The 24,194-nt window shown below is 37.4% G+C and overlaps 1 protein-coding gene across 5 annotated transcripts in view; it reads left to right on the top strand.

Annotated features, from left to right (window-relative positions):
- OPA1 (OPA1 mitochondrial dynamin like GTPase) overlaps positions 1 to 19,147 on the top strand; it is a 49,369-nt gene extending 30,222 nt beyond the window's left edge. For all 5 annotated transcript variants that reach the window (XM_058812611.1, XM_058812608.1, XM_058812609.1 and 2 more), the window contains 3 exons: positions 106 to 216; positions 16,627 to 16,704; positions 17,229 to 19,147. In XM_058812611.1, coding sequence (XP_058668594.1) covers positions 106 to 216; positions 16,627 to 16,691 — 176 coding nt within the window. In that variant the 3' untranslated portion in view covers positions 16,692 to 16,704; positions 17,229 to 19,147. The remainder of the gene's footprint in view (positions 1 to 105; positions 217 to 16,626; positions 16,705 to 17,228) is intronic.
- The last annotated feature ends 5,047 nt before the right edge of the window (positions 19,148 to 24,194 follow it).

The following is a 24,194-nucleotide window of genomic DNA, read 5'->3' as shown; positions in this document are numbered from 1 at the left end:
TCTAACAGATTTTCCCAAAATCCTGTCCTTAGGTCTTTGGAGTTGCAAAAGTGTTGCCTTTCACTTTTTTTTTTTTGGTTGCTTTGTTCTTTTGGTTTTTTACAGTGAGGCGCTTGGAGAAGAATGTAAAGGAAGTGCTTGAAGATTTTGCTGAAGACAATGAAAAGAAGGTGATGCTCCTAACTGGCAAGAGAGTCCAGCTTGCAGAAGATCTCAGTAAGTACACACTCTACAGTGTTTTGGAATAAGCTTGAAATGAAGTAAATTTATCACTGTTCTTGAGAATATTCAGTGTGATGTGGGTTGTTAATGTGTTGGCATTTATTTAATATTATACAGATTTTTCCTAAATATGGTCAGATCTTACTGATTCTAAGGTGAACATAGGTAGTATAGTGAGATAATATAATTTACACTAGATGTAACTTCACTTATATAAATATATTGAAAAAGAGTGGTTAAAACAGAGTAATATTTAAAGGGAGATTCCCCTTCCAGAGGGATTACAGTAGTTTAATGCTCTGGGTAACTCAAAAAGTGCTCAAAAACCATTAGTGTTTTATGATTAATATAATAAAATTTTAAACAGTGAAAGTTTTTAAGGTGACAGTCCAGGCTGAGGTTGTCTCCTGTTGTCTGCCTGCACACCCAGTAGAGTTTAGACTGACTTGTCTTGCACACACACACCATTGTTTTTTTGGCAGCATTGTGCCATTCTGTGAGACTTCCACTTAAACCCCAGCTGTGCACCTGGTCTGGGAGTGGAAAAACAGTGCTGTGCAAAAGGGAAAAGAAAAAAAACCCTAGTGTTAAATGAAGTTCCTGTAGTTACATAAATACCTGCATGTTCACATCACAGGTGACCATTCTTCTTAGATATCTATTTTGTGTTTGATGTAGAAACTAATTTTTGTCTTAAAATATGACTTGGGATATTTAATTCAGAATACATTAATATTGTGATCGGTGTTTGTCTTTCAATTAGCAAAGTAATTAGGAAAGTTCTTATATCCAGTGTTCAGTAGGACAGAGAAGTCTGCAATAGCTGTTGGTTACCTAAGTATGAAGCATATTTTTCATATTTTACAACCAAAATGTAATATAAAGTAAATGTTTTGATTAAAATAAACTCAAAATCTAAGTATTTCTTTTTAATATTGTTGGTTTGGCCACACTGAAAATACTTATTGGAAGTATTGTTACTGAAATCCCAGTGAATTGTGTTTGTTTTCCTTTAGAAAACATAATATTTTGGAATTGTGAATAGGAGTTTTGGTGATCTAGGGCAAATTGCCTAGGTTTTCTTGACTGATCTCTGAAACAGGTGCTATGAGTGTAAAATTTTCATGATAGGTACATAATTTTTCCAAACATCCTGTGTGGCTTTTGAAATCCTGTATCAACCTTTATGTAAACAGTCTTTTAGAGTAGGTAGAATATGTTTTACAGTGTAAGAGGTTCTCCTCCTCTTTATACATGTTGAGGTAAAACGAATGGTAGCTACATAGTAGGAGACTTTTTGAAGGAAAAAATGGAGGAAGTTCTCTATTTCAAGCAGTGCTCCTTGCTTTATTGCTTTGATGCTGGAAGCTGAATTTTTGGGCTTTTTCCTGCACAAACACTGGTATAGAGGGAACCTTGGTGGTTTTGATTTATCCTCAGGTATTCAGTGTTTTAAAACAACATTTAAAAACCCTAACATGCCCATGATGTTTAAATTAACATGTCTTTATTTTGCACTGAAATTGACTTAGAATTTTGTATTGTCAACTTTGCTTTTCCCCAGCCTCAGTAATAGGCTCCCATTTCAAAGCAGTGGCAGCTGAGGTCATTATTTTGTAAACTAAGACTAGACCTGTAGGAGCAGCCTGTGTGTGTTCATAACCTGAGGTGTCAGTGCCCTGGTATAAATGCTTGAAGTGTGTAGTTTGCATTTCATAAATTACTGTGTAGCAAAAACATGTCACTGCACTGTATTTCTTTAAATTCAGGAGGTCACAGATCTCCACACATTATTCTAAAGAAATAATTGTTACTCATTACAAAACAATGTATGATGACATGTTCTGCTTTATTGTATTTTAAACCTTCCACTGCTTAACTCTGTACTCAGATCAGCTGTGTTCTTTCTGCATGCTTTTATTGCTAAGTGATTTTTATGGGAATATGACTGGAAAGGGGGGATTCTTTGCATCTCCCTTGGTGAATAGAATGCTTTTCTAAGATGCAGAGGATTTTTTTTATACCCCTGAGATAGATTTGAACTCTCAGATGGCTGTAATTTCATTCTAGTAGCACTTTAGTAAAGTTCAGGACTCTCCTAAAGGAAAAAATCCTGACTCTTGTCACACACTTTCATAAAGTATAGTGGTATTTTAATTAGGAAGGGCAGTGATCTCCTGAGCCACAAAGTGCAGTCTCTCTATTCCATGCAGCTGTGTTTCTATAACCCAACTGATTCGAATATCTGGAGCTCTGTCTTCAAACCAGTTACTTGTTGGGGCTCTCTATTGACACTGAAAACATGTTCCAGGATGTCATTCTTCTGGTGGTTACAAATAGACTTCTAATTTCCAGTCAAAATTTGTAAATATGGGGCTGGGATTCACTTCCTGATTAGAAACTCTACTTGCAAATGTAAATTATTTATATACCTGAGGTTGGGATGACTTCTCTTGATGCTGATTATATGGGAACACTGTTTCACTGCTGTTTTATCAGTCTTTAGTGCTGAAGCACTGAAAGTGTTTTATTGTTTATTCAGGATACTGGTTAATGGCTATTACTCACATGGGTGACCGAGTCTCGTGATGAGAGCTCACATAGGACTCAAAACTTACTTGAGCAGGTTTTGTTGTCTGTGTTCTACAACCTTGAATGGTACTTTTGTCCTATATAAGAATATTCCTTATATGACATTTATGCCCTGAATCTTGCTGCTTCTCACTGTTAATATCTCAAGTTTTATTCCAGGTATTTTAAAAAGTGTAAACAGATCTTTGAACAAATTATTAATTTTTTTAGTATACTGAAGGATGCTTTTCTTCAAAACATGCTTTAAATGTAACATAAATATACTCCTTAACATAAGTATGATCATGATACTTGTACCAGTGAATGGTTACTGAGTTTATGGAAATAAAGAAACCCTAGAATTAGGATCCTTTGGGAAGAAAGGATCATGAGGTGCAAAAAGGGGCAGAGGAAAGTATGAACAGCTGAATTGGGAAAAATGAATTCAAAAATGTCCTAAAATGCAATCACTCTATAAGAATGCTTGCACTGAAAGATACACCTGTGGTTGATGTGTCCCAGAGTCCTGACCCTGGCAGTGAGCAGCCGTGGGAACAGCGTAAGCACACAGTAGTTCTTGCCTGTTGTGCTCTCACAGCAGCCCAGTCTGTGGTTCCAAGATTTCCTAATCCTAAGGTAATATCTTTGTGATTAATAGGCATTCATGGAGGGGGTTTTTTTCCTCCTGTGAATTTCTCTAATTGCTTTTTGAACTCATGTAAACTTTGGCATCTGCAACATCCTGTGGCAATTAGTTCCAGGGTTCAACTACACATTGTGAGAAAAAGTACTTCCTTTTGTTTGTTTCTGAGCCACCTGCCAGTTTCATTTGGTTCTCCTTAATTCTTGCACTGTGAAAAACATTCAGTAATCTTTTTCTTTTCATATTTTTGCCATTCATGACTTCACAGACGTGTATGCTACCTGCACTTGATGTTCTTTTCTCTGACTTGAAAAGTTCTCATGGTGTAGCTGCTCTTTGCATGGATATTTTTTCCTGGTTTCAATCAGCCTTGCCACTCTTCTCCTCTTTCTTAGCTGCACTAAACCCTTTTTGAGGTGAAAGAGCAGACCTTGCACAAAATATTTGGAATGTATCTACATTATGGATTTATACACCTGTATTATGATGCTTTCTGGGTTTTATTCTGGTCTTTTTACAGTAATTCCTTGTAGTCTGTTTCCTCTTCTGCAAGTTACTGAACAGTGAGATGATGTTGCAGTGATCTATCTGCTACAACTCCCAAGTTCTTGTGTGAAAAGTAATGGCCATGATGTTTTCCTTTTCTTGTCATGTTTTAAAACTGTAGGTACAGTTGAGATATATTTATTGTTTTTTTATTATGAGGATTCAGAAACAAGAGTAATTTGCTATCTGTCTCTTACATGTCTAACTGGGTACTGTAGGCTTATTCAGCAGTTGATAGGAACCTGTTTAATGCAGTTGTTCACAACCTCCTTCACAACTCTGGGGCATTATTTTTATTGAAGTTCTTCACCAAAGTTATCTGTCATTTGGGAAACATAGCCCTGACTTGGATAGCTTCACCAGAAATAGGAGGAATTACATTTACTTTCTGATTGGCACCTGCATCTTGATTGTGCTCATTGCTGACAGACAAAATACTTTGATTTGAAATTTATATTTCACACAACTAAGTATTTGCTTAGCTATATCAGTATCTTAAATATGTTCTGTTCCATAAGAAATAAAATGGGATAGAAAGAGAGCTGGAAGTACAATGGTAAAAAAATAGTATTTTAAAAGAAGAATTTCACAGAAAAGCCTCTTGGCAAGACTGCCCTGTTTGTATTGCAGGCTTTAAGGCACTGCTTTGGGCTGGAGGGAAAATCTAATGGTGGCAAGTCAGTCCCTTCAAATTCCTGCAGCTGTTACACACAAGTGTGTGCACCTCTACACAAATCTTTTCCACTTGCTCTTTGTTTTGGATATTAATTACCCTTTATTTCTACAGTACCTTTGAAAATGGATGAGTCAATATATATCCTTCAATTTTATCAGTGAATATTTGCAGTATTTGCAAATTCCTGTGTTTTCTCCTGTAATTGTGTTTAACTTTCCAAAGTGAATGATATTGAATATTCCTGCAGGCTGCCTCTGAAGTTACTGAAGGTTTTAAATATTCTGTGTATTTTAAAATGGCACTTGGTTGGTTACTTATAAAAGACAATAATTTGAAGTCACACCTTCCCTAGAACTGTATTAATTATGTTCTTCAGTATTGGGCAATAGGAAGATAATACCTAGGTGAAAGGCTTCAACACAAATAATGTGTTTTCTGCTGGTTTATTTTTAACACAAATGACAGACTAGTAATTTCAGCAGAAATGCCTGATAGCGCATGGATAAATCATACCTTTTTGTAGACTATTTATCACATGGGAATTGTTGAAGATGTTGAGTTCCCAGTGACACACTTGGCAGAAGCAGCTCGCAGATTGCAGATGTCTCTGTGCCGCCCGTGCCGGTTCCCCGCGGGCCGGAGCAGCCGGGGCGGGCTCAGGCGGTGCCGGTGCCGAGCGCGGGGTGGCGCTGAGCGGCCGCGGAGGGAGCGCGGGGCTCCCTCACGGGGCTCCCTCACGGGGCTCCCTCCCGAGTCTCCACTCCCGCCGCCGGCAGGAAGATGCGCTTGCCTGTCCCTGGTCCCCCTTGTTCTTCACTCCCCCTCGGGGTTTTCTGGTTTGTTTGTACGACATACGATTTATTAAGATTGTAAAGGACGGTCATTTTTTTTCTGAGCTGAACATTTCTGCTTAGGAACTGCGTGGAAAGTACTAGTTTAGTAAGCTTTATTAAGAAAAGACTGTTAGGAATTGAATCCTTTAATTAAAGTGCCATCTCTGCCTATTGCAGTAGTACCTAAAGCCTGCTAGGTGGTGCACATCGATGTTGAATGCTTCAGGTGAATCCAAGCTTCAGGAAGGCAGCAGCAGCTTTGCCATTCACTTCACTAGACTTGAAATCTCACAGACCCAAACGAAATACATATGTCCTATCTTCATTTATTTCCTCTCCTTTTAGTCCTTTTGGACAGCAAAACTATGAATGTTGCAAAGCCATGGGATAAACAAAACATAGTACATGCAAAGCATCTTTCCTAGGTCAGCATACTATTCATCCAATATCCTGTGTCCTCACAAGTTGGAAAAGAAAACCCAGTTCTTCACCAAATCATAAGTAAAACCATGTGCATGGGAGAGTCAGTGGCAGGAGGTGGGAATGCCTGTGGAAACTTGATTCTGAAATTGCTAGGAATGAATGTGAATGGATCAGCCTCCAAGTTCATTTGTCAGTAATGTTGACACCTGTACAGGTGTCGTGGGCTAGCTGAGACTTTGTTCTGCACAAAAGCTTTTTGAAACATTTGAGGAGTAAGCCCTCACATGAAGAAAATACAGCTTAGGGCCATTTGTTGCAATTCTGTCATACGTTTGTAAGCTATGAAATGTAATAGTTTGCAGAACTTAATTATTTTCTTGTAAAGACTAAAACATATAAAAACTAAGCAAACCAGAGTTACAGTGAAATACTTTCAAGTTTTATATCTAAAGTCATTGCTTTGCAGTCACAGCATTAAATTTTTTATTTACTTTTTCTCTTGTTGAATGTAAGCCATTTGCCAACTTGGAGCATGGATGATTTAATATAATATAGTCATATAATAAACTTGCCATTTTAATGGAGTTAGAAAGCTAAGGTTGGCACTTCCATATGCAAGTTGCTGACTCAGGACCTGAAGTTCCTGTGATTTGGCTACGCTGAGTGGGTTCTGTTGTGTCTGTTCTGTGTAACAAACTGGTTTTCATCCAAGTGAGTCCCCTTTTTTGTTATGCATTTATTCAAAGTTGGGGATAAAGTCTGTGAAGAGTACTTTGCATATAATTATTTGCTCCATGGTTACATTTTTTCTTTCATTGCTGTTAGCTGTAGAACACAAATGTTGTGTGAAAGTAATTCTATACTGTGGTCATTACTGTAGCCTAATTAAATTTCAGTTCCTTCAGATGACTGCCAGTCGTGTTTTGATTTGACCTCCATCCTTCATGACATTGTTGATTACATGTGCTCCTTAAAATCAGGCTTTGACTTGACTTTCTAAAGCCTTTGCTTCCATTTGCTCTTCTATTATGAGCTTTAACTTTTTTTTAAAAAGGTCACAGTGTTTCATAGGGGCAAAGCTCAGCTGTAGGGGGAAAGATCTCTCAAATAAGCAGATCATAGGTAATTTTCCTGTAGAAACTAGACAAAACAGCTCAAAAGGCAGTGGTTAGTAGATCTTAGATCAGAAGCAGTATGGTTTTCAGTGTTCACAAGATACAGAGAAAAGGTATAATTTTCAAGATATTTGAAGATAGTCACCCAAATGTCACCCAAAGATAGATATATGAAAGAGGAAAGCATCTTGGGAAGTGCAAATGGAGGAGTAATTTTATTAGAATCTGATTAATTATGGTTATTTTGTGCTCTTATTTCTTCCACGGTGCCTAAATATTGGAGTTTTAGAAGCTACTTAAGTAAAAATATGGTTACTTCATAGCTGTAAGACAATTCCAGAGGTGTCAGCAGTCTCACTTTAGTCTCATTCTCCTTTCCCCTGGTCATAGCAGTGAGGAGCACTCACTCATCTCATCCTGGGCTGACAGAACATTACACCAGCAAGATGGTGTGGCCTTCTACCCAGCGAGATGCACAGCAGCCATTTCTCTCTGGGAATCTCCAAACAGATCTCCAACTTCTGTTAAGCATGTGCAGGGAGCTGCTGTCTCTACAGTCCCCTGCCAGCAGCTTCCCTGAGGATGTTGGCATGGCCTGTGTCTTATCAGGGGCTGCTTGTCATTTAGAGCACTCTGGTTTCTGCCCAAATCTCAATCAGTCACAAAGTGTGGGCTGTCTGTTTCTTAACGAGTTCAGGCTTGTGCTGGTGTCCCCAGTGTGCTGGTGGCAGCATGATTCCTGTGCTCCCTTGGAGCTCTGTAGAGGTCCTGGTGCTCCATGACACAGGAACTTGGGGAACAGTGTGCTTGGAATCAGTCTGTATGGTTGTGCCTTTGATTTCCCCTAAGTTTGAACCCAAGCAATATCTCACAGTAGACTTGCAAACTTCCTGTTAGAATGCAAATTAATTATTTTTGTATGACTATCATGTTTTTAACTCCCTGTAGATAATTTAAGAAATCGACCCAAGCAAGTGTACTTTGATGTGAAAGACTGGTTAAATATTCAAGTTCTTTTTTTTTTTCTCTTGAGTTTTGAGGCAGCAGTATGAAACTAATGAATTAAAACCAGAAGAATGTGTAGGATGGTCTGTGTGTCAAAGTGCAGATAAGGTAGTTCCTGCTTTGTGTCATGGCAGAAAGTGCTTTAGAAGGCTGCATCTTCTCACAGAGGGAAGTAATCCTCAAGGGAGAACATACATCACTTGCAGACATCCTGTGATGGAGTGATGGTTTACTTAACTTAAGAATCCCAGATGACCAAAGCCTGTCTGCTGTGATTTCTTAGTTATTGATGAAGAGTTAGGCACTGATGTCCAGGTCCTAAAACGGATCCTTACAAAGTTCACCACATTTGTCACTGACTAAAAGAAGCCTATCACTTAAAGTTGACATTGAAAAATAGTGATAAACTGCTACATGAATAATGACATGCTTAATGCTTATTAATCTTTCTCTAGACCCATGTCTCTTGTACTTGAGGGTCATTGTGGTGTTGTCTGCTGAATTTATTTTTTTCCTAAAATTTTCTGAATGATGCAAGGATCAAAACATCTAATTGGATGCTATTTTCTCTTTAGTACTGGTTCCTTGTGAGGGTACTTATTAATCAAAATTTAAGTACTTATCATGGAGAGATTTACTTATCATGGGAGATTTACTATTGGTATAAATTACAGGCTTGTAAATGGACCAGTATATGTTTTTGTTCTAAAGCAGTATGGAGCTGTGGAATGTAACATTCCCATTTCCAAAAGCTGGAGAGGTCAGTGTCATGTATGTTGCACATTGTCAATTGTAGTAGACACCACTTTGCCCATAGGAATGATAGCAAAGAAAAAATAATAGAACCATTTGGATAAGGCAACTAAAATTCATGACTTTTAAACATTGTTATGATCTAAAAATTTAGTCTAATAATCATTTCATTTTCTGCCATATTGTAGAGACACTTAAATAGTCCTGGTGGCATATTACTTCATTATCTAACTAATTACTGAGTATGCTTTCTTTTGGGTGGAGAAACACCCAAAAATATATCAGTTATTTTCTATGTTAAAGTCTTTACAGTTTTATAGCTTTAAGGTTACAGTAGCCTTTACATAAGTAGTTTATCTTCATCACTGTGTATATCCTTTCTGCATAAGGAAAAGTTTCTCTTTTGTTACATCACTGGGTATGTGAGGTAGTATTTCTGATTTGACTCTATGCTTTTCACTATTTGCACACTGAATAATGAGCATCACCATGTTCTGATTCATTCTAGTTTAACAGTTTAGATTTGGAAATTCAGTCTTCCTGTATCTGTAAGTCTGATTCAAAATATGAGATTGTTTTATAAGGTTGCCTTGTCATTCTGCTACTGTGTTCTTTCCAGCTGTCCAGTAAGCAACACAGCTGAATTCTGTTGAAAGACTGAGTTGTTAGAGCAGTTTTAATTAAAATATCTGAGATGGAGACAGAGGACTGAAAGATGCCCAAGTCCTACCTTGATATTGCAGACCTTGTGACTCTCATAAACTTGCAACTTAATACAGGATAATGATCACTGGTACATTAGGCTAACCTCAATGACAGTGTAGAAATAGTTTGTGACCTCACATCACTGGTAATATTTTGTTTCCTTCTGTAGATGAGCAGGATTTCCATGAGCATGAATAGCTCATGGAAATGTCTGTTGTATAAAGTCAGTAGTCTCCATAATTGTCAGTTTTGCTTTAGCCCCATAGCTCAGTTCTGAAATGCTCTGTCAGAGACAGGATTTCATGCTTACCAGCCTGAGGAGCCCCAGGGATTGCTCCAAGCAGCTCAGCCAGCTTCTGGTCTGTTCCACCAAAGAGGCAAAACGTGTGGCCAAAACTGTTTTGTTAAACTGAGAGCTCTGGCCAGTGAATCTGGAGCAGCTATAGATCAAGACATTGATTATTAATCTACTATTTCAACAGCACAATACATAGTTCCCTTTTCTGGGGCTAAAGATCTTGTTTGTAATACTAAAATATTGTTGCAGTGCTCCGTAGCTTGCAAAAATAGCTGAAATGTTTTCAGACAAGGTGCTTCTGCTGCTGCCTGGTTATCTTTAGCGTGAAATAAAGGTAATACTGTTTCCTACAGGCTGCTGACAGCTTTGTTCAGGTGTGCTATGAAGGGATTAATAATTCATATGATAGTAATACTTGTAACAAAGTAACTTCAGTGAGGGCAGCTGTGACTTGGGGTTTTTTTCTTTATTTTATTATATTTCTACATCAGGCTAAATGTACAATTTGAAGGTGATCTGTTCCTATTTAATAGGTGGATTTGCCTACAACAGGGAAAACAAAACTGTATCTTTGTAGGAAACAGGGTCCTTGACGTTTTCTCCTGTTATAGCCATGCAAAAGGAGATCAAACTGGATGCAAATTCAAATGTTCTGATAGATAGCAACACATATAAAAAACAGAACATTCAAGGGCAGGTGCTACCATGTAGCATCAGTTGGCATCTTCGTTCAGTCTAACTACTGGTAACTAATGACCATGCCAGCTACATTCTGCAAGCTTGCATTTTAAAGGCTGTATATTCTTCATGATTCATGGATTTACTATATGAACTACTATAAATTCCATTTAAACTTTTCAGGATTCTGCAGTGCTTTTATTACACTAATGAGCTAATTGTTTAAGAATCATTCACATGATTCATCCTCCTGCTCAGCCTTTTTTAAAAAAAACTTTTAGCTGCTGAAACTCTCTTGACAAACAATATTTATAGCGGTTTGACAGCAGGATGAAGAACAGCGTTTGTCTTTGTAACAGCTTAAAGAAAAGACCTTTCCAGCACCCAGCCATGCAGTTACAATCTTGACCTCTTTCTTTTGCTGGGAACATACATACAGCATACAAGCAGCACCTCCCATGTGTTTTCTTGACCCTTTGACTGTCCATTCACTTCCCATCTGTTTTGCAGCCTTAAAGGAACAGAGGGGGCCCTCTACTTATAAATCTGTCTTTGCAGCTGACAAATTATGTTCTGTCTCTTTAATGGCAGCCTGGGTGGTTTTGCCTTTTTTTTTTCCTTCTTCCCTCTTAAAACTTTAGCTTTCCTCTCAGTCTTATCCAGAGGAAAATATGGTATGTGAACAAGAGGAAACTGGCAGAATATGTGATAGGTAGTTTCAAAGGATTTTCTAAAATTCAGCAGGACATGACCTTGCAGTGATCAGGGAATTATGGCAGTGTTTGCACAAAGCAGGAGTAAGCGTGTTGCTGCAGGTAACTGTGGCTGGGAAATCTGCTTTCTGAGGCATTATTTGGAGTGCCTGTGAGTGTGCTATCTCATACCATTTTAACAAGAACTAAAGCTTGCACATGGCCCTTAGAAAATCAAGGAATGAGGCACAAAAGGCTGAACTCCAAAGAGATGATTCCTCCCTCCCCCCTTCTCCACCTGACTGTTCATAGGGGTTTGTACAACTATGGAGTTTGTGTTTTAGATAGCCCTAAGGTAAAAATCAGCTTTCAATAGAAGACTTTGGATTGACATCTCTAGTTTTAATGGTGTATTTCTGGGCATTGTGATGAATTCTGACTGACAGGGCTTTCCTTTTTACTAGAGGAAAGATGATGCATTCACAGCAGTAAATTCCGAATTTCTGCCTCTGTGGTTAACTAACCATAACATAGAAGTAACACAGCAAGCAGCGAGAATGTTTATAGGCTATGAGGGGATTAAGAAAGGAAGGAAGATGGGGGGAAAAAAAAAAAGTGAAGGGGAGAACTGAAGTCTAAACACAATCCAGAGCAAAAGGAACAACAACCATGAGCTTTCAAATATCAAAGCCATGTAAACATGAGTTGGAGACAGAAGTCACTTTAATATAGAACAGGAGGATTTATTATAAGATATTAACACATTTTTGTGGTCATTTCATACTGTAGGTTTCATCAAAGTACAAAATAAAAATGAATTTTTGTCCAGAAAGATCTTAGAATTTTTTTTGTTGCTGCAGTTGAAATTTTATATCATATGTGCACATTTGTAATTGGGAAGGGAAAGCTTTTTGATTTGCCCAAAGTACTCATGTACTCTGGCACAGACAGACGTGAACATTTTTTAAATTCTGTGCTAAAATTATTGGTTCTTTACAGGTGAATATGTATTTGAATGTCTCAAATTTATCTTCAAAACCATAAGAAAGACAGGTTTTGTGGACAGAGGCCACGTCTCTTAGTAAACCAATTAACACAGCTGGAAAATACAAGAAAACCTTTTCTTGCCTGTAGGAGTGTGTTTGAAATAAATCAGTAATATACTTTGCTTTTGTAATTTGTGTTTCTTATTTGGGATTATTTGGCCTTACATTAGGAGATTTGCTTGTAAGTTGCTTCAGCTGTTTCATTTTAGCACTGTTTATTGCTAGCTAAGCTTGGTATCTCAGGCAGCAATCAGAAAGCAAACCTTCCCTGTAAGACTGAATATTTCAGTGGGGTTCCCTTCTGGCCAGGCTGTGATAGCAGGAAAAGCAAACTCTATCTGTGCCTGTGTCTTTCTGCATTCACAGTGTATTCCAAATCCTCATTACAGTTCAATTAGTCTGGTTTTGAGCCTTTTAGATTTGGGATCACAGGATTAATGAAAAGAAAATGAGCGGGTAGTAATATCATTTCATATGGAGATAAGGAGGGACTGAGCATGAATGAGGATCTCGAGACATCTGAATAAAGAATTTCCTCATTCTGTCAGTGAAGTTTTATGGGATATGGAGGGAGGATTATGGGAATATTCATGACCAGATCAAGAGGCATAATGAGTTGATGTATGAACCAGCTTATCTTTTAGGTAAACATGGGGTAAATGGGAAATAGAATAACCATTCATGGCCCCTAGGCCTCTGGATTTTACTGTTCTAAGATGGAAACAAGGGTTTAGTTACAGTTATTCTTCATTGATTTAATTTGATTTTTGATCAGTGTTTAACAGGTGCTGGAAGAATTGCTTATTTGTAACTTTAGGTCTGCATTAGAGCTAGCAAAGAGCACATCATCTTTCTAGAATCCACTGTAAGCAATATGTGTATTAAAACTTACATAGTACCTTGTACTAAGTGTAGCACTTTTGTTAAAGTCCCCTTTGTGACATGGGAGCATTGTATAAAAGAGCTTGGGTAGTTCAACCAGTTACAGAAGTAATTTGCTAGCAAGCTAAATGCTTTTAATCTATGGTTTACTTATCCTTGGAAAAACACAGTATCACAAGACATAGAGCAACAGGTCTCTAAATCTACCCCTATTCTGCAGTGAGTATTCTTACCTGAAACCCAGATGCTTTTCTGTGTTTGGCATGCTGATAAACTTCCCTCAAAACAGAATGTACTGTAATTTACAAGTATAAATGATAAATAGCTTGATCTAAGTGTCAGTCAAAACCCTGCAACTGTGGGTGCAGAGCTTGTGCATTTCACTTTCCCTGAAGCTGGATAACATCTGATTCTTGAATTGTGGGAATGAATAGTTGTTCCACATACAAAGTCACATGGTGCTGATGAAACTGTGGACAGTTACCCACAACTGCAGGGCCTGCACTTGCACTCCTCTATCAGAATTCTATCCAAGCATTTATATTTACTATTTATTGAGTGTTGTGTAAATGCATTACTCTGCCCTCAGCCTATTTCAAAAGTGAACCAGTCCAGCAGACTGCTTCTGTGAGCTACAGAATGGACTTGCAGAAGTGTGTTACAGGTTGCCTGGGATCTGCTGCTGCAAAAGGCTTTACCATGGCTAAAAATACAGGGCATGGCATGAATAATTGCAGCTATTTGGCACTCATTGTAACTGTTCTTTTTTAAGAATAGCCAGCATATTATTTCAAAGTATTAAATTACCTCAGGACCTCGTAATTACTACAGTTAAGTAATCATTTCAATTCAGTCCCAGTGTAAAAATTAATAAAGTGCTCATAGTATGGAGTCAATTTTAGTATACATGTTCTCTGAGCAAACACAGCTGATTCAGTATATTCTGGTGGAATACATATTTGCTATTTTGTTATTTTAATATGCCTTAATCAGAAAATTAGAATAGATTTGTTGGCACAAAACTTTTTTAAGGGTGAAATAATAATTACAGGGTTTTGCTGATGCTATTAATTTTCAGAGCTGGAATATTTCATTAGCAAGAGGTTGAGAAAGGAAAATACTTGCATTTAATACTGCTAAATCTGCCTGCTTTCACTGGGTCTAATGGCTTGATCAATACAAAGAACACACTTGGGAAAACATGTTGCAATTAGGAAAAAAAGATGCCACAGAAAACCACTGAAAGTACAACATAAAGAAGTCTCCTGAGTTGTGAGATCTCATTCCCAGTTACCACAGGCAGCTGCTGTTCATTTTGGAGAGCAGGGTCCAAGATTAATAATTGGTAAATCCAGAATCATTATAGAGTATTTGGGGTTGGAAGGGACAGTAAAGATCATCTCGTTCCAACTTCCCTGCTAGGGTCAGGGGCACCTTCCAGGTTGGTCAAAGCACATGCAGCATAGTGTGGGCAAAAAATAAGTTATTTCTGTCCAAAATAGTAAAATGTTATTAGAAAGGCTGATTTTGTAGACATTCATAGAGCAACAGTATTGGAAGCTGAGCTAATTAAGTTAATTAATGAAATTGCCTGAATTAATGCCATAGAAATAATATTTTCTATACACTAGATATTTATATACTGGCATGCAATGCATTTTTTTTTAATTTAAAAAGATAGTAGTGAAAACACTTTGAATGTGCTCAGTAAGTGATCATGGGACTACCTTTTGTTTTTCATTGATGGCTTTCAAAAGTTCTGCTAAACTGAATCAGAATTAATTTTTTTTAACCTGGTAAAAGTCAGCTACTACTATTTCTTAATTGCCAAGGTAGAGCTTTTGCCCTCACACTGGCTGTAATCTTCATTTAATATCAAAGTACCTTAAGAGAAAAAAAATCAGCTGAAATTCAATAAGCTGCTTTGGTGTTTTCTCTAGGACTTGAGTGTGATTCAGCTTCACTGTACTTGTGTTTGTAGATAAGCCCCAGTGGGGAGGGCATGCTGAAGTGTTGAAAGTGTCAGAGGCTTACCCTTCATCACCTCAGAGCTGCAAGATAAAGAGAGAAGCTTGAGGTCTCTTCATACTCATGGAGGCTATTTTCCATACTTTATTTCAAATGCTCACTAAAATTCTCCACTTCTCTTAGAACAGGACTGTAGGGATTTGTTGAGTTGTTCTTGTTATTATTATTACTCTTACTCTCAAATGGATTTTATGTTTGTTTGTGGGGTTGTCATCTTGTTAGATCAAACTTTCAGTTCCCATATCTACATTAGTGTTCTCTTTAGAAGTAATTTTTTCTACTTTTGCTTACATATCCCATTTAAAGCTAATTGGTTTATTTTTAGTTTTGTTTTGCTGTTACTTCAGCTCAGCAAAGTTGATAACATATGGTATTGATAAAGAGGAGAAAAAATAAAAGTTTTTTCAAAAAAGCTCAAACCCTGTATATCAGACAAGGGAACATATGGCTTTAATCCAATAGTATTTTTAGCTTGGAAAAATATATTTGTCTGTGTTTATGCTCATCTAACTTATTTTTGTCTGTCCTATTGCTCTCCCCCCATTCCTTCATATTTCTGAAGTGTGTGTTTTTCATGCCTATAATCACACACAGAAGGAGCTTCAAATGAGGATGTGGTGAGATAGAATCAGGAAATCTCACAGGGTTTGGATTCCAGCTGTGTTCTAAATCTTGCTTCATAAGCAATTTAATAAATCAAATAGGTTATATGATGACAAATGTTGTATGGAATTGAGAAAAGAGTGGAAAAATGCCTAAACTCTTGGATTTTTTGCAATCTATTTGCCTTTTCATTCCTAGTAACTATTTGTAGTTGTGGTCAAATCTTGTTTTGTTAGGGAAGTAAACTCCTAGATTTAGTTTTTGTATAAAATGAGATTCTGCCCACATCCCTCTGGTTACTACTGAAATGCAAGAAAATAAAATGCAAGTTTTAAACATTAATATCGTGCGTGCCCTTTGGAGGAGGTGTCCTGAATACTGACATGTGGATCCCTGAAATTCTCTTGGGTGAAAGGGCATGAGCTTTCAACTTTATGTGGAATGATTAGTGGTGTTTGTTACACTTGTTGTGGAGAATGAGGACATTTAGTTCAAGAAGAAAGGGCTAGTGGGCATTATTTAAAACCAAAGAGCTCCCTGTGTATAACAAGTGTACAGTAGTTCTGCTGTGCATGATCTGAGGGAAATTTCAGGTTTTTGAAATACATTTCTAGTATTGGATTCCTTCAGGAAATTTTTGAATTATTCAATTAGCAGGATAATTTTAAAATATATCTGTAGGAGTTCTTAGAGCAGGACAGGGTTTCCTTTTTTCTGATGCACAAAAATGTACCTCTGTAACTGAGAAACAAAATGCTTAGGGTAATATCGATGACAGCATTAATTTTTGTTTGTGTTTGCATGTTTTTGTTAATGGATTTTGTGTGGGTTTTCTTTTCATTTGGTGCCTGTCCTCAGGCACTTAATAGTAATAGGTATTTGAACAGGGATCTTTTATTTCCACCAGAAAAAGTTCGGGAAATCCAGGAGAAGCTTGAAGCCTTCATAGAAGCCCTCCATCAAGAAAAGTAGATTGTTCAAGCAGGTAATCATGTTTTGATCATAAAGAGATTGATACAGTTATCTCATTGCTCTATATAAAATTATCCATCTCATTTGAATGCATGTTTTCATACAGACTTTGTGAAAATTCCTATTTGTTTTATTCCATTCTCTGGCTGCTGCTGCTTCTTGCTTGTAATCTGCAGAATGATGCTTGCTGTTTTTACACTACAAGCAGATATGAAACTTCGTAAAAATACAATTACTGACCAGTTATTTGAGTATTGTGAATCATTGTAGGCTATTTGATTGCTCTTAGTTCAATATTTTTATTTGTATTACGAGAATTTTATTCCATAACTAGCTGGAATCAACATTAGTGGAACACTTTTCTATGGAAGCATTTTTGTTCTTTTGTTTTTCTTAAAGACACTGTATATCGTTAGCAAAAATATTTTCATGCAAGTAATTTCCAAATCTCATTTCTATTAATTCTCAAATCCATAAGCTCAAGTGCTGTCATACATTTGTACATATTTTAAAATAATTGTCATTCTGTTTCAACAGCAACTTTACACAAGAATGCAAACTTCTCCAGGATACCATGCACAAAGACTGAATTGAAATGGCTTTTGTGTCCCATTCTCTTTCCTATCTTTTGGGGAGCATCCTGAAATGCTGAAGGAGAAAGAAAATAATGTCTCATGGGCTTGAGAAGTTCAGTTAAAATCCACCTGCTTGTTTAATTTTTGAAGCTACATGCACAGAAGAATCTGATTTGTGTATTAATGAGATAGCTTGGGAGCTTGCTGAAGTTGTACATTTAAGGATTTTTTTTCCTGAAAGTGGAAAAAAGCTTGTTATTTTTAGTATATGTCTTGTATGGTAGAGCTGGATCAGATTCATAAAATGATTTTATCTGTTGTCATTTTCTTGCCTGCAGATGATGCTGGGAGTTTGACATAACATTTTAGTATTTGTATGTACATTAAAATGCCCTTATAAGTAATGCCATTTGTATCTGTTATGCTCTGTGTTGAAGCATTTGCTGATCACTGTGGTACAGATTTAAAAGCATTGTATTGACATCCTGAGAGGAAGTGGTGGATTTTGTTAAACTCCTAAACTATTTAGAGATGTCAGCCAAACAATTCTTGTAGTTCTTTCACCTGAAAGCACAGACTGCTATTCAATGACACCTTAAAAGGTTTAGGCTCAGGAAATAATGTCAGCAGCTGGTCCTTTTACCTGTTCTTTCCTGATATATGTTGTTACTTTTGAATGTCAGCCAATTACATTTCATTTCTGGGATTGCACAGACTCAGATTTCCTTGTTAACTCCTCCCTTCACCATAGGTGCAGAGTAACCTGATGGAATAGGTGTGAAATGTAAAAAGAATGTACAATTCCAACTTCTCCTTAAAAAAAAGGAAAAAATTAATTAATTAATTTTTACTAATAGCTACTGTAAGACCAAAATCACTTCTATAAGAATGTCATGCACAAGGTCCTTCCACAACCACGTGATGTCTATCATTCAGTAAAATTAGTAAGGTACTGAAAATTGCCTTTCTGTTTTGCCATAGAAATGTTACTTCAGACAGATTTAAGCATGATATAAGCTCTCTGTCATAGGTGCCTGGTGGTTAATCACCACCACATTTCTTTCCCCACACTTTGCCACAAATGATCTGGATACACTTCTGAATACTTGTGTGGAAGAAGGTGTTCGGCCTGAAACAGTTTGTGTTGCAGTTATCTGATTATGTACATTGAAAAACTGACATGGATTTATTTTCCCTTTTGAAAAGACAATTGATTTTGATATGTAGAAATGAAAAGAGAGGAATCTGAATGTTTTCCAACAGATACCTTTTGGTTTGCTCTAAGAGGAAACAATACAAAGTTTGGAAAGATGTTCCCCAAATGTTTGGACATAAAATACTCAGCCATGTGGACAAAAAGCTAACATAGAGCTTAAAATTATGTTGAAAGTTTAACTATTTCAGGATGATCTAACTGAATGTTTGGAGATTTTCTGTTCAAAATTAATTCCTGAAAATGAGTGTTTAAGAACTGAAAAATGAAAAAATGGCTTTTGTCATGACCATTCTCTGAAGATAACTTCAGAAACGTGAGTTTGCCCAACTTTGAAGGCAGACACCTTTGTGTATAGCAAGTGAAAGAAGTCTGTACTTTGTAAAAAAAAAAAACCAAACAAAGAAACAAACAAAAACTTTTGCATTTACCTAGAGATCACTGTTTGAAACTTCTGTGTAATGTAAATGTTGCAAAATATCGCATCCAGTGGCCCAATGCTCATTTCTTTTAGTGTGATGTTCCTATGGGTTTAGTTCCAACTTCTCTGTGCTGCTCATCTAAGACTTAGCATGATGTATTCCATGGAAACTAGGTATTTATTGAATAAAAATGTAACTGAAGGAATAATAAAATGTGAGGTTTGAACACGGTGTTATTGCACCTAACTGAGAAGTCACTTTGACTTTCTTTTTCTCGTTGGTTAAGTTGTGAACAAGTGTACATTAATGATACCAGTATGTGTTAATGATATCAAATTGTCTGATTGAGAAGAGCTGGATCAGCACCAGGTCAGTGGTGACTGTACCTACTCTTATCTTTGCTATATAAATTAATGTACCATTTATGTAATACATTTAGACAAAGATCTTATATCAACCAGCATAAGAAGAATTTGGTGAATATTACAACAGTATTGAGGCAGAAAACACAATTATTTGAACTGCCTAAAATTCATGTGGTACTGGAAAGTATGTTATTCCAAACTGGTTTGCACAAGTTCACAATATTTTTCTGTGTTTCATAGGCTGCCTTCAGATTCTGGAGACAGCAATTCATTGTAAGGAGCAATGACTAATCTGAAATTTCTGTATCTTTTTGAGTTTAGGGAGGAGAATCATGAAATGTAAATATTGTTGATGTTCCGTAAATAGATATTTCATTTCCAAAGCATGTTCATTACTATCATGTAGATATTCTAAGTTATTTCTGGTCTTTATAAAATGAACCATTTACAAGTCAAGGTTTAAATACAAATGGCCAAGAGGTATTATGACACTTTTTTTAAAAAATGATACAAATAATGTCTTTTCAAATGTCAGAAATTACTCCTTCTCAGTGGTTACTAGTAACCTCATCCTAAGTTATCAGACTATGAGAGAAATTAATATTTTGGAAATGTTTAGAAGTGTAAAAACCAAACATAGAGGGTAAATACATCAATGAAGTTCTTGGTTATTTCACACACTGGTATGCTCTTTCATCATCAAAGCCACATGAATCTGGTTCTTTGCTGAGTGTATTTTGGACATAAGCTGAGTTATGATGTAGTTCCAAGGCTAAAGGTTTTGTGAATTTTCATGTAACTTAATGTAGCTTAGTAATTCTTAACAATTGTATTTAAAAAGATGCAAGAGATTTCATAATTCGAAATGTCGAAATATGGGGATTTCTGTCTGAAAAACTTGCCATCTTAGTGATTTACCATATCCCAGGAACCTTTTTCTTTTTAAATGTCAGTCTAAAGTTCTTGGATCCTGTTCTATTTTTTAATTAGTCCAGTAATCCATCTTCCCCTGCAGTAATCTTTATAGACCGTGATCAATCACTTGCTACTTTTTATTCAGTAAGATAAATTACATGTATTATAAAACCTTTGCAAGACAGGTAACTCCTAAAGCTGTATTTTCACAAGTGCTATGAGTTCTAGATGGCTGTTATCAAAAAGCTTTCACAGGATGTATCTGTTGCCAGGAATTTTTTAGTATAAAGTACTATGTAGAAAGGATGGGAAGAAGCTGAAATGGCATAGAGATTGTAATGATTGTTTATACTGTGGTGCTGGAATGGAAAACCCATGCAAATTTCTGTGTATACAAATCTTGCTTGCATCTGCCATCACCTCAGTGCTTCAGCACATCAGGAGGTGAAATTATCCAGGCTGTTCTGTAAGAAGTGCTGAAAGTCAGAGACATTATTTTAGTTTTGACTACTAGTGACTGAGGGAGTAGTTCTGAAGGTACTGATGAAACAGTCCTAGAGCCAAATTCACAAATTGTTCTGGAAACATTTCTGAAATTGACTCAAGTTTCTTGGGACTGGCTTTAGGTGCTGTTCCAGTGCCAATTCCAGAAATATTTCTAGTCCTATCTGCTGAAAAGCAGTTCATTGCACATAGCTGCAAATGCTTGTGTGTTTGTGTTGCAGAACACTGATAGAAGACTGTTTATTTGCTGCTCTTGGCAGTCTGTAGGCTCCAAGAGGACTTCCAGAGCAGTGATGATTTCCCAATATGACTTTAATATTGCTTTGTAAACTATCCTTTGTAGTGACAAGCAGCAAAGTGAGCTTTGTTCAGGTTTTTCACCCAAAGGACAAAAAGAAACTTTTTGAAGGTTAGTCAGTGTGGTGCAATAACACCTTGCCTTATACCATTATTAGTACAGGGGAATATGTGAAGTTTGAATTAAAAGGGTCTTTTATAATAAGTTTTAGAATAGAAGCTTGAGTATTACATCCATTTTAGAGACCCTTTTCAGGAAACACCTAAGTGAGCATTACTGGACAGGACTGACAGCTGCCACATCCTTAGAACTGCAAAGGACAAGCATGTTTGTGCTCTATTAGAACCAGCATTACAATTTGGAAGTGACAGAAGCTCTACCTTGGACTGAATCTGCACACTCACGTTTCATAAAGGATCATCTCTTCCAGACTGCCGAAAAACAGTGAATTGCACAACAAAAGCCTCTTTAGATCTAGATATTATTTCACTACAGAAATCATAACTGAAAACCATTTTCACTTCTGTTTCAAGGAACTGCCCTCTCTTTGCCAGCCTCATGAAATAAGTATTGAGGTAGCGGTATGCCCCCTATATTTAGGAACATTGGGAGCAGTTTGCCTCATGTCCACAAGCCAATTGCCTGTAGCTTTTGATGTTTAGAGATGGAACATTCATTGCAGCCTTCTTTACAATGAGTCTGTTCTGGTTCATGTGAAAATCAACATCCTTTTTTGTGTTGCTGCCTGACAGGATGCTACAATACTATTAGCATTTGCAAAGGGTTTGCTCTGTCTAATAGTGCAACCCCCAGATCACAGGCTGCTCAGTTTGTGTTTCTCTATTATGTGAAAGACACAAAGAAGCTGAAGGCTGGCAAAGGCCTGTCAAATCTTGTAATGTAGCGAGCGACCCCAGAGCTTCATTCCGCTTTATATCATTCCTTGTTCCCTATCCCACCCCTCTCCTTGAATGGGCTCTGAGGTAGGTAAATGAATTCAGGGGTATGGTAGGCGGATGATTCCTTTCTGACCTTGTTCCTGTACCATTTGTTTCCAGGCTTGTTAGAGGGAAAAGGACATATCTGAACCTTTTGTTTCAAATAATTTTCTCGCAGGTTGGGGAGTTAATGCAGACCTTGTCTGAACTCACCCGAGCGGAAAGTGCTCTGGGTACAAGTCTTGACGTGCTCGGTCCCTTGGAATTGTCAGATTAAAGGAGAAGGCAGTGAATTGGAATTCTTTCACATTTGGCATTGCTTAAACACCTGGACACCTTTTTTTTTCCCCAGTGTGCACGTGTTTATATCCTCTGTCGTGCCTTGGAACATCTGTCTTAAGAGCAGTCAAGAAGCAAACAAAGAATGACCTTTGAGCAGCCCAGTGTTATGTGTTTTAGCTGGGCAGGAGGTGAGGCTGAGGCAAAAGCTGACTACAGCACACACCAAACACCAGTGGCTTTCAGAGGAGTATTTCAGACTGATGTCTGAAATTGGCACAGCACTTCTTGAAGATCATCAGGTTTGTTTAAGGGATTGATCTTTGATGATAAGGAAGGCAAAGCCTTCCTGCATGCCAGGACTGAATCTTGGGTGCAATGAGACTTTTTACACCAGAGTTGTCTGAGCTCTGCATCCTTGAAGATACTTTTGTAGAAAGAAGACCAGAGGAATGTGAGCAGTAACAAACCATGAGGTGGGAATACCACTACAGCTGTCCTGCAGAGTCATAAATATGCCCTCTGCACTGTCAGTGCCATGAGGTTTGGAGAAACAGTTCATACCTCCTGAGTAATGGATTCCAAAGGTCTCAAAGAGAGCACAAATTATAGAATCATAGTCTTTCCTGAGTTGGAAGGGATCCACAAGGATCATTGAAGTACAGCTTCTGGCCCTGCAAAAATACTGCTCTCTCCAAGTCTTCATTGCACACAGTAAATTTGCAGTGCCTGAAGTGTCCAGTTCAAGTCCCCACCTGCCCAGGCCAGCACAGAGGTGGTGACAGGCCTGTTTGTCATTTGAGCCCAACACTTTGTGGGGCAGGTATCCTTTCCTAAAGGTTCCACAAGCCAAAACAGAAATTGGGACAAATCTGTAAGAACATCAGGCCTCAGAGTTGATACAAAAGACAGAGACATAAAGGAGATGAATGGGGATGGTCATACCCCATATTGCCTTAAAAAATGTAGACACTAATGGTTTTCTGTTGGTAGACTGTAGCCTGAGTGCAAGCATAAGGGATGTTACCTATCACAGCAATGCCTATGCATATTAACATATTTTCTGCATACAGTTATAGACTAATAACAATGACATGTTATGGACTAAGTAATACTAAGTTTGAAAAGCAAACTTCCACATCCTGCGCAGATTTGTGGCATCCCCAAAACAAACTCTGCTCATGTTTCATTTGTGATTTCTCTGTGCTATGTTTGTATATTGGGGGGTGATGAGTTCATCGAACAGTTGTAATCTCAACCCACCTAAACTAAAAGTTATTTGCATGTGCAAACTATTTTGTAATTTGGGACTAATTATGGACTAAATTTTTTATCCAAATGGATAAAAGCTTTGCTGCCCCACTGCCTGGATTCCTTGCTAAAACATTTAACACTTTCACAAGATTCCAGTACTGCATATGTATAGCTTTGTGTAGGCCATCCTTACTATCTCACAAGCAAGACCAGCAGGAATATTATCTTTATAAGGCCCTTCAAGAATACATATAAATAACTATTTTTTTAAATCTTCCAACAATAACCAGGAAGACAATGTTATCTCTCTTGTTCTTATAATAACTGCTCTCACCAATGGCCAGAAGATTAGTTTTTATCTGGAAGTTCTGATCAATTAGATCTTTTTGCAAGACAGCAGCTTTTAAGCTATTAAATGTTTCTTTTATGACCCAAGACTTGTTACCACTGGAAACTATTGCTATAAGGAGAATAAGAGCTTCCCTTTTTAAAAGTCCTTTTTTTCCCTCATATCACTTTATGCAAAGTCCATCCCCTCAGCTGGAGGAAATAACACATCCCTTGTCAGAAAAAGAAAATAATTTTCCACTGGCTAGTGCCTGAAAATTAGGATTCCATAAAGCTTATGGAAGTACAGCTAGCCATAGGTTATCTGGTGAGGTTCATTTCTGGACTCTGCTTTGTTGGATGTTTTTGCATACCCTGTTTGCTTTCCTTGCCAGCACAACCTCCTCCCCTGT

This window comes from Ammospiza caudacuta, chromosome 11 (genome assembly GCF_027887145.1).
Source record: "Ammospiza caudacuta isolate bAmmCau1 chromosome 11, bAmmCau1.pri, whole genome shotgun sequence".
Classification (NCBI taxonomy): Eukaryota; Metazoa; Chordata; class Aves; order Passeriformes; family Passerellidae; genus Ammospiza; species Ammospiza caudacuta.
Note: the sequence above shows the minus strand (reverse complement) of the source record. Positions and strands in the feature narration are given on the sequence as shown.